This window comes from Nicotiana sylvestris, chromosome 8 (genome assembly GCF_000393655.2).
Source record: "Nicotiana sylvestris chromosome 8, ASM39365v2, whole genome shotgun sequence".
In the NCBI taxonomy this organism is placed as follows: domain Eukaryota; kingdom Viridiplantae; phylum Streptophyta; class Magnoliopsida; order Solanales; family Solanaceae; genus Nicotiana; species Nicotiana sylvestris.
Genome location: NC_091064.1, coordinates 21,270,794 through 21,282,602, shown reverse-complemented (window position 1 = coordinate 21,282,602; position 11,809 = coordinate 21,270,794). Strand labels below are relative to the sequence as shown.

At 36.4% G+C, this 11,809-nt stretch overlaps 1 protein-coding gene across 1 annotated transcript; it reads left to right on the top strand.

The window, feature by feature from the left end:
- The first annotated feature begins 2,605 nt into the window (after nt 1–2,605).
- On the top strand, nt 2,606–9,293 carry LOC104231734 (uncharacterized). The gene is made up of 3 exons (XM_009784784.2): nt 2,606–2,897; nt 3,000–3,137; nt 9,044–9,293. The coding sequence occupies exons 1-3, from the start codon at nt 2,807–2,809 to the stop codon at nt 9,058–9,060; spliced, it is 246 nt and encodes an 81-aa protein (XP_009783086.1). The 5' UTR covers nt 2,606–2,806; the 3' UTR covers nt 9,061–9,293.
- The last annotated feature ends 2,516 nt before the right edge of the window (nt 9,294–11,809 follow it).

Genomic DNA, 11,809 nt, shown 5'->3' with positions numbered 1-11,809 from the left:
TCAGAGTGGTAAGGTACATCAAAGCTAATCCTGAGCTTGGCCTTCTGATGCCTGCTGACAACACAAATAAACTGACAACCTATTGTGACTCAGATTGGGGAGATTTCCTACAAACAAGAAGATCAATCACTGGCTACTTAGTCAGATTTGGGAATGCCGTAGTGTCATAAAAGTATAAGAAACAGGAGACTGTCTCCAGGAGTTTAACAGAAGCTGAGTTCATAAGCATGGCCACCTGTGCTACTGAAGTGACCTAGTTGACAGGGTTGTTTGAAGAACTTGGCGTGAAGTTAGAACTAAATGTTGATCTCTTGTGTGACAACAAGACAACTATTCAAATTACTGTCAACCCAATCTTTCACGAGAGGACTAAACACATAGACATAGATTGCCACATTGTGAGGGAAAGGACCCTACAAAGAGTGATGAAAAATGAGCATGTAACTACCAAAGAACAACTAGCTGATTTGTTAACTAACAAGTTAGGTAAGGTGCAACATGATTATCTACTGAAGAATCTTAGGACGAAGAACTTGTTCAAGCCATCAGCTTGAGCGGGAATGTAGACGAGTAGTTAGCTAGTGCAAGTTGTGGCTGTAGAACTCATGTAATGTTAAGTTATTATTTCTTTTTTAGTTGATTAATTAGTTAGGCGGTTAACACTATAGAAAGATAGTTAACACTGTAGGAGGTAACAAGGTATAAATATACTATGTGCAGATACATTTCATTTCTTAGAAGAAGATAATGAAAGTCTTTCACTTCTCTCATAATTTCTTTCTCTAAACTTCTCTCGTCTTCTTCCCCATTCATCCTCATAGTTGAAGCTTCTAGCTATGGATGTTATCACTATGGTCTCTGCATTTTGTGGTTCGATGTAGAGGAAAATAATCTTTAATTTATCTATAAAAGGGAAGTAGAATATAATTAAAATAAGGGGTATATTTTAGAAGATAAAAAAAAATAGTCACTTAGGTTTTGGGGCAATTCAAAGTAATACCTTAAATATATGTCTGGATAGTTTTATTCTTTTAAGCTGTCAAAAGTAAGTTGTTTTCTTATTTCTGTCAAATATATAATAAAGAGACATATAGCCATCCAGATTTATACTATAAAATTATAGCCCCCCGGGATGTAATCTCTTCTCACTATCCCCTTAGTGTATGAGATAAATGTATGTATTTCGATTAGAGTCGTATTTTATGGTTATGATTCTACGATATATCTTTTTCATTTCGTCAAAAATCAATTTAATGGTATAGACGCTTATGATCTCCCCCTCTATGCCTTGCGGTAATGATTTATCTGGCATTACGACCTTTACTACAACGATGCTTTCCATAGATCAAATTATTTCATGGATTGGATTTCACTTGACTGTCTACAGTTCCATTGTGTGTGCTCAGAGTAGAATTTTTGTATAAATGTATCGCCTTCTATTAAATATTTTTATCGCCGATTACTTTTAGTTTAAGAGATTAAGTGGACAACTATTTAGGTTATTTTTTCATAGTTAGTTTATTGAAATAAACTAGGGCTGCCAAATTTGGCCCAAGCCCAAATGACCCGCCCAATCCGCCCAATGTTGGGTTGGTTATTGACCCGCCCATTTATTGAACTTAGTCCATCTTGACCCAACCCATCTCAGCCCAATTAAAGTTGGACTAATTTTTAGCCCAAATTGATCCATGAGTAAGTTTGTCAAAATATCTTATAAATAATTTTATTTTTTGTTTAATATTTTTAAATATGACCATAACAAAAGCAAAAAAGTCTTATTTAGTAATTATATAATTTATAAGAAAATAACACATATTAATTAAAGTTTAATAACAGTTGAGCGGGTTGGGTTATGACGCGAATTTTAACCCATCTTGACCCAACCCATCTTATCCCAAGTAACTTTTGGGCGGGTCAAATGACTCAACCCATTTTGACCCGCCCAAAATTGACCCAACCTGCTCATTTGACACCCCTAAAATAAACTATAGGCTTAGATAGACGGGCCTCTGGAAATAGTTAATGTGTGTGTGATAATTGATATCCATCAAAATTGATGTGTAATATATGTTGCTATATATCCTAATTTATGAGGAACACTTTTCTTTTTAGTTTGTCCCAAAAAGTATGTCATATTGTTATATCTAGAAATAATTTATTTTTATTATCCTTTTACTCTTAATAGATGATTCACAACCACGTAAATGTAAAACTTATTTTAGACTACAAGTTTCAAAAATCTTATTTCCTTTTTAAACTTTATGTCTAGCCAAATAATGTCATATAAATTAAGACAGAGGGAGTTATATACAGAAATATACATGTGATATATATTATTGCATATTTTTTAGGTTAATTTCAAATATGAATTTCTATTCTAGGCCAGTCCAGATTACCTCCAATTTTCCTAAAATTTTATAGATAGCTTTGTCACGATGTTTTCAGAGAATTTGAATCACACGCACTAAAAAAAAAAACTATTAAATAGGATTATCAGACTAGGCACACTTTAAAAAAGAAAAATTTGAGTAGGCACTTGTAAATTAGTAAATATTACTTTCAAATTGCTGTGTATATATGAAACTTTCCACCTATAAATTTAATTATTTTTATTTAGAAAAAGGCTTTAAAGTAAAACGGAACGTAAGAGCAGCCCAAACCCGAATTAGTAGAATCCGATAGTATTGAAAGGGCAGTGGAGTTTCACTACTCATACCTCCTCCTGCCGCTGACTGACCATTTCTTCGAACAAAACAACAACAGACCATCCTCAAATCAACAGAGAACAAACAACGAAGAAAAAAGGATGCCGTTGAGTGCAACAATGGTTGGAGCCCTTTTGGGATTAGGCACCCAAATGTACTCTAATGCCCTCCGCAAACTTCCTTACATGCGCCGTAAGTATTCTTGAGCATTACCCATTTTTTTTTTTTTAAGTTTTAAATAAAAGTTTTTGAAATTTGGTTCTGACTTTTATTTTTTGTTTTGATATTTTGTAGATCCGTGGGAGCATTTGTTGGGTATGGGAATAGGAGCAGTGGCTGCTAATCAGATGGTGAAATGGGAAGCTAAGAGTAATGAAGATCTTGATAAGTTGCTTGAGAAAGCTAGGCTTGCTAATGAACGCCGTTATTTTGGTACGTTTCATTTTAAGAAATTCTTTTGTTGAATCAGATTTTTTAGTACCCTTTATTTGTTTTTATTTATTTATTTATTTATTGGTAAGTATGCAATTACTTAAAATAGATGCAATATTTGAAATTGACAACTGGGGATGTGCTTAGATAAGTTCTGCTGCTGAAATTTGCTAAAAATTGAATCTTTGCTTCCCCCGGTGCTTTGTTCTAGTGGTAAGATGTGTGCACGTTATTGGTTTGAACCTTGCTGCAGACAAAAGTCCGGTATTTAAGTGGGGGAGGGTAGAAGATAGGGATCCACTGAGTTTCGAACCATCACACGGGATTTCTTGATTATCAAATTTTTTTGAGTCTTTTCCTTAAAATTTATTGTAGGATATACATGTGAGAGGGTAATGTGAGAAAATCCTTCCTTGGGGTACTGGTTCAACAGATTTGCCTCTTTTCCTTAAATTTAGTGACGGCTAGGCTTGCTAATGAGTGTCGTTATTTTGGTAAGTTTTATATCAAGAAAATTTTGTGTTGACTTCAGGACCATTTTCTTGGGTAGTACCCTTCGTTGTATTTGTGTAACTATGCAATCACCTAGGAAAGGTGCAAGATTTGAAATTGACGTGGGATGTGCTTAGATGAAGTTGCACTACTGAAAGTATGCTAAAGTTTGAATCTTTTCTTTAAAAGTTAAAATTGTTGAAGGGTGTATGTGTGAGTTGAAAAAAGATTTTATCTTTTTCAAGTACACTTTATTCTATGTCTTTTTTTTTTTTATCTATTGGCAACTATGCAATCACTTAAGAGAGTTACATGATTTGGATGAGGGCCATGAAGCTACTGAAACTCTAAAAGTGCTAAAACTTGAACTTTTTCCTTAAAATTTGTTGAAGTATGTATCTGTGAGATGGGTAATGTGTTAAAAGACTTCTTCTGATCTAGCTAAGCCTTGGTGGGCAGAGCTATTTGGTGCTTGTTTTGGTGGGAGGTAGCAGGTACTTGATTCCATGATTATAAGTTCATTCCATATCGGACCAGGCCGGAACAGGGTTATATACATTCTCATTATGAGAAGGGGTCATTAGGGCCTATCTAAATAGATACTATGTTTACATATGAATTCCTACATCATTACATTCCATTTAGGATTAGGAATACGCGTAATCAGACCTGCTTTTTACATATCTCTATTGGGACCCTATTCACCTCTTTGAGTGAATCGATATATTAAATGAAAGGTTGGAAACAGAGCTAGGAGATGAGCGCTAGCCAGAACGAAATGGACATATGAGCAATCGAGTACGAGAGCTCGACCGATCAGACTGGGAAGCGTTGGAATAGGCGAGGTTGCACACAAAGTTTTAGGACGTGGGAACCTTTTCTGATTATATGCCTGCAAATTTTAGGGATGTCTTTAATATAGTCGATCACCTGTTTTGAACTTTAGAAAAGCTGTCTTCTAGGATATTGGATATTGCTGCCAATTGGCATCCTTTCTTTTGAAAGAATCCTATTGTTTTGAGTCTATCTTATCTATTTATATTAAATGTCATGAAAAAGATATAATAACCTAGTTTTACTGTTGGGTTGCAAGTATCTAATTCTTGGAGGTTAATGGATCTTGTTGTTAATTTGAGGCTTTCCAAATCGTCATATGGTTGGTAATCTTTACAAGGATTATTGACCTGATCTTAAAGCTGATGTGTGTACTGTGAGATTAAGTTGAGCTCTAATAGTACCAGAACTAGCCTCCAAAACTCGTTATGCATTTTGATTGACAGCCCTAATATGGAAGTATGTATAATTTGCCCCTTAGATGACTATTGCACCTTAAAGTAAGTTAAGGAACCAAGAAAAGATACGGGAAGAAAGGTATACCAAAATTAATCTTTGCTCTGTGTGGGTTAGATGCACGTAATTGATTCGAACCCTGCCGCAGACAAAAGTCTGGTAATTAAGTGGAGAAAGGTAAAGGGGTGGACTCATTATCCACTGAGTGTCAAACCATGAGCCTTTGGTTCTAGGGGATTTCTCGATTATCAAAAAAGAAATAGTCTTTGCTCAGTTCAGCCATACATGGTTGCAGTTAACTGGGCCTTTTGTCTCTATTGCTCCCTTGCTACTTCTACTGATCGACTTTCTATCTTCTAGAAATTCTTTTCAGGCAAAACTAGTATACCAATACTCATGGCAAAAGGGATGATCAATCTCGGTTGCATCTCTTTCATCCTTTGCCACAAGTTTTGCACCTGCACATGCTTTGAAACCTAGTAATACGCAGGCGGTTGTCTCTGCAATGCGCCACCTTTAAATAGCTTCTGTTCCCAAAACAGTTAAACTGTTGCTACCATTGTTGAAGTAAAACAAAAAAAAAATATTAAGTAGTTGAATAACAGAACCAAGATTAATGAATTTAGAATTAGATCAGACTAAAATTCTCAGGAGATATAGCTTGCATATGCTATTCATATTTCTTTTATTACACGGCATGTCTTCATCATCATAGACTAGGCTACGAAAAGAAACACTTTAAGGGTTATGCTTAATTATATTTTGTTTTCACCTACATAATGTGTGGTTTATGCTATATGGCCTTAGGTGCTGTTTGGTTTAAATGTGGTATTTATACAACCGGTAGGTTTGAGCTTGGGCGTTAGGTTTATTTCTGAGGGTAACTGGCTGGATGGTGTTATTCTGAAGGTAATTGATTAGGCTCAGTCAAAAGAGGGAAAACAACATCAAGCCCAACCCATTCTCACAATTTGAATTAGAGCTGATAGTAGCCCTTTTGCCTAAAGAGACAGACCCAAGTGGGTCCATTTCCGGTGGCATATAAGTACTCATTACCTTCCAACTGTGTTAGTTCATATCCTACAAGTTCCTTCTTATGCAGGAGAGTAGATTTTTCCAGTCATACTCATACATGCATAGAGTGCAAAACTTCTTCAATAGCAATTTCGATTTCCTTAGGGATCTTACGAGTTTCACCCACAATGTAACCCGAGTTGTGGCTCTCTTTCGTATCCAAATCAGTTTCTACCAGTCCACCAAACTTTTCTCCGACCAACTGAAAAATATAGGTGGACCATAGTTGGAGAGAAATCCATGTGATCCAGCCCAAGTAGTTTTTGGGTTCTTTGACGCATCAGGGGAACACCATCTGAGCTGCAACTCAAGGCAATTCCAAAACCACGTAGCCATTTTGGCTCTAGTTGCCTCCTCCACCGAGTGGAATTATAATAAAATCAACACATGGCTAAGATCCGAAATACCGCATGTATTGGATGTCCACTTTTGCAGTTCGGGGGAAACCTTAAAGTCCTCACAGTGCAGCTGTTCCACTAGGCATCTTATAAGAGTAGCAACTTTGGATTTTGTTGTTTCTGCATTTATCAACAATCTATTAAATCCATTCTGATCCAACTTGCATTGAATATGCTCTACTGGCCAACTGAGACCCTTGACAACACTTATGTGGCTCTTGAAAGGCTGTTGAAGTGTTGGACTGGAGTTGGGAATTGTCTTTTTACAACAAACCTCCATTCTTTGGCTGCTATGTCTGACCATCCAGCATACAGTGAGAACTCAGGGAGAATTCTGAACCTTTTCCTTTGTCTCTGGCTCTCTGCATGGTGACAATTCTCAAGTATTTGTTGAATCTATAGAAGTTCTGAAGAACCATGACTTATCGAGATTTCTCCTTCCTCACCAATCTGCTATTGACATCACCAGGTTTTTCAGAAGCAACAATCGTTATCTGGCAACTTTGTAACATGATTAGTGTAGAGCAACAATTCCAGCATACAAAATCCAGCTTACTCTTAATCCAGTCATATCAGACATCATGGCTTTTCTTTGATCTCAAAAAACTTATGCTCAACTATAAAAAGGTTTTCTTCTATCCATTGGTGAGGGAAAGCAACTGGTTTTTAGAAGCTATGTTGCTCGGGCTCTTCAAAAATGCTGCCGGATGCATGTCAAATCTTCCAAAAGTAGTGCATTTTTTGAGGATCTGACACGAGTGCGACACCATTTTTGGAGAGTTCAAGCAATATAGTTTAGAAGATCACAAGTTGGATTATCGAGTGAAAACTGGTCAGCGAGGTTAGGTTTGCGGGGAGGTGAAAGATGGAGGAGAAACTTTGGTATGGGCTTGGAATGTTCGGAAGGTTAATTGGAGGGAAGAGAAGGTAAGGCCTACCTCCCGTGCTCTAAAACAAAATTCTTCGAAAATACATGAGGTTCTTATAATATTTTAATGATGCTTTCCTTTCCAACCATTCTACTGACAATCTGGCATAGTACTATATTTAAACAATAGAAACATCTTATCAACACCCCAAAACCTAGGTCTCCCCCACGCTTCAACGCTTCATTCCCACATAGACTCCCTGTTCGTGGATCTAGATTTAGTACACGTGTCCCTCCCCTTGCTGATCGTAGTTTCAAACGACCTGCCGCAATGAGGGATAGGCGACCGGTTATGGCTGTGGCTCCGAGGGGCAGACCTGTGGCTCCATTATCGAGCAGGTCTTATGACCGGAGACCACTTAGATCGCCGTGAATTCTTTGCCAAATTAGGTGGAGTGGGAAGTGTTCATGTTATTTTCTTCCTTTTACCATTATGCTATTAGTCAGGGAAGCTATAGTAAAACAAACTCTAAACTTGTATATCATTATTTTTAACCGCATGATCAAAACATCTTTTTAGTACAAACTTGAAAAATTTGATGGTCCGAAAAGGGAAGGAGGGAGGACGAAGGCAAGACAAAAAAAGTTAAAACGCTAGATATCAAATACGCCTCTGTCCCAATTTACGTGATGACATTTGACGAGCACAAAGTTAAAGAAAGAAAGAAGGACTTTTGAAATTTGTGTTCTACAACAAGTCATGAACATTTGTATGACTATAAATCATCTCATTAAGGGTAAAATGAGAAGTTTAAGTTAAATTGTTTCTAAATATAGAAATGTGAATCTTTTTTGGATAAGCTAAAAAGGAAAGTGTGCCACATAAAATGGGATATAGGAAGTAGTAAAAGTAATAAAAGGACATGGTGTAAAATTCAGAAAAATGAGACACTAGGAAGCATGTCATAAGAAATCCTAATTTTTATGGTTAGACTTATAAAACTGTAAGTAATTTGCCATTTATTCTGGCCTCAAGGAAATCTAGGGTTTTTAGGTGAATAAACTCAATTTTTTCTGAAGGTGACATGGGTTCAAATATAGCGAGCTACAGCTGTGGAATTCTGATGCCTTGATGTTCTTCCCTGTTGAGCATTGAAGTGTAGCCTAATGATTCGGGTTTAGTCTCTGAGATTATGAGATCCTGGGTTCAAATGCTATCCAAATACTGGTACTTGCTATTAATATGTTAACAAATCACTTGTATGGAGGTGTTTGTTCTATCAGTTTGCGGTTCAAATAGCAGTATAAGCATCAGGCAATAAAAAGTATTGTGATCGGTGTTGCTGATAAAAAGCCCCTCTATTGTCATAACTAACGAAAGCAAGAAGAAATTAGCGCAGTTGATATGTTCTCCATTTTTCATTCGACGGAGTGTGAACATTGTAGACATAAGCCTATCGCTTATCAAAATGTTCAAAATCCAATTTTTACTTTATCAAAGAAAAAAAAAGAATAGTAGAAGCATAATACAATTCCGAAGGTCAACAAAACTGATGGAGAAATGATCCAATTTTCCCTTATGTTCAACCATGAAATAGGATCAAGTTTTTGCTTCATGTTCGCGTTGGTATGCTTTAAGGCGTGGGCAGTCTGAAAGTTGCTCTTCTGGATTCTATTTTTCTGTTGGCGTGGCTTTCCCTTATGTTGTGTGTTCTCCGTTGCTAGTTTTTTTAGGCTCTTGTTTTTCGTTATTTCTAATCTCTTCACTCGAACTTTTGTTGCAGATGACGATGAAGATTAATACCATCGGTGGTTTCCAAAGAATATGTTGTGACAGCAGCTTATGAAGGGTCAAGTTGTTTTCCTCTTTGTAAGGTTGCAGTACATTGATCTTTGTATCGGCGAATAACACTTTGCAATAATCATATTTGAATGTCTTGCAAAATGTGTTCCTAATAATGAGATTATTCATAGTTTCCTATGACTCTTTGGATCATTATATGTTATAAAGCTCAAATTTCTTAAACATAAAAAGACTTTCTTTTGGATCGCATCAAATAGAGTGAATTGATAGGGAAAAGATGTTTTGGCTAGCACACTGCATATATTTTTGATGATCTGGCATTCCATTTTCTATCAGCTCGGTATTGACAGCAGATATATATGTAAAGGTTATATATATTGGTAGAGAAGTGTTTTGTTTACGAAGGGAGTCTTGGAGGGTCACGGTTCGAGCCGTGGAAGCAACCACTAATGTTTGCATTAGGCTAGATAGTCTACATCACACTCCGTGAGTGTGGCCCTTCCCCTGATCTTGCATGAACGTCGGATGTCTTGTGTACTGGGCTGCCGTTTTTTTGTTAGCCTATATTGTTTCACTGACAATCTAATGCTGAAATCTGGTCTACACTTCAAATTTCGTTATGTTGTAGCGCCATGAAATTATTTTCCCTAGTTATGATCACATCAGTGCCCCTTCCCCTTCACTTCTTTCCTAGTCTGATTTTGCACCTCTGAATCGCGCAATTTGGACAACTTAGCCGTCTCCTAAAGTAGCAAAGTTGATCTGAGCAATGCAATATGAAACATAAACCTGCTATGTGGGTTGAGACAAGTTTCCTGGATGAAGATTAAAGGCAGCCTGGTGCATTAAGCTCCTGCTATGCGTATGGTCCGGGAAAGGTCGGACGACAGGGGTCTATTGTACGCAGCCTTCCCTGCATTTCTGCAAGAGGCTGTTTCGCTTGAACCCGTGACCTTCTGGTCACATGGCAACAACTTTACCAGTTACGCCAAGACTGAATTGGTTAAAGAAGTTTTCATATACATGTTGATCCTTAGAATTTAGATGTTTCTTGCTTCTTACATTTGAGAACATGATTTACCAATAGGCTGTATGTTAATGCATTATGCTTTTGAACAGGTTACTGTTTTCTTTACCAGATTAAGATTGCGAAAGGTAGTTATCTATTCTAAATCAGAGGGTGTAAAAAATATTGTACATTGTCGGTGCACAGAAGCCGAACTTTTTCGTCATGGATATAAGATTTACACATTGGTAGTGTAAAGATTATTCTATACTATCATTAAACATTAATCTTTGGCCGTTCAAAATCGAACCGAAATCGTTAACCGAATCGAACCAATGGCTTATTGGTTTATTGGTATCGGATTATTGGGGTAATGGACGGTGAGTGGATTGAGATTTTATAATTAATGGCTTAACAGTTTGGGAACGAATTACTCAATTTTCTTATCGGATAAACCGTTAACCCGTTAAGAATTCTATATTTAGACTTTCCTATGGATCTTGAAGTAGCAAGAACTCATAGGACTCGATGTCCATTCCAATTTATAACTTTCCCACCCGAATTTTCAATTCTATCCAGCTCATCAGGTTTGTTAGAATGCGTACGGGAAGTCAGTCAACAAAACCACCAACAAAAAAGAATCCATTTAAATATTATACCCAAAATGTTTTATTAGGTTTAGCCGATAAACCGCCCGATAATCGTTAATCTGAAATCAATCCGCATGTTGTCTTATTGGATGGCTAGCGGATTACTATATTTATAATCCGATAACCGATAAGCCGAATCGTTAAGCGTAATTATCCGTCCGATAAGCACCCCTATTTGATATAGTTATTTGTTTGCCTTGTGATAATTGGTTAGTTGCCATTTTTATTGGGTTGCAACTTAATACTTATTATAGAGAGGTAATTTTAATTACCTTGTAGGTGACCTTTTGTGTAAATATCTAGGGCGAATGGAAGAAATAAAATATTTTGATGCCACTATTGATTTTTGATTTCGTTAAGAAAAGTCTTGGGAAAATAGCCACTGTCAAAATTTGCAATCACCAGAATTATTGATATGCTAATCATCAGGATTTATCACCAATATCATCAGGATTTACCACCAAAATATGGCAATCACCAAATTTTTTCATATGGTAATTACTAGGATTTGTCACAAAACATAACAATCGTCAGAAATTTTAATATGGCGATTACTAGGATTTGCCATAATATATGAAGTAAATTCTGGCAGCGTGCTTCAAAATTCTGGCAACGGCTTCAAAATTTTGGCAGCGGGGACTATTTTACCAAAAATATTTTAACGGGTCAAACTATAAATAATAATTTAAAAGAGTCCATCCGATATAATTTCTTCCTCCGTTAATACATAGAACTTAAACTCTTTAATTTATATATCTATTACATTTTCTAGGTTGCCAAACGATAGATAGTCTACCTGTAATAAAAACATGACCAGCGCCCAAAATGAAACAAAAAGCGTAATATGCAGAAATAAAAGAAGGAAAATACCTTTCATTTCTCTAGATACGAGAATAATATTTTTTCTCTCGTTATTTTCACGTCAACGGTGCTCTTCATAATACGATTAGGATGTGAATGTTGGAATATATACCACAGTGGAAGCAATAACAGAATCTTATTCACGTGTAATTTAAACAACTAGCACGTATGGAGATTTTAGGATTACCTTTTGAAGCGTAAACACAACAAATCTAGGTCGTTCTCCAGT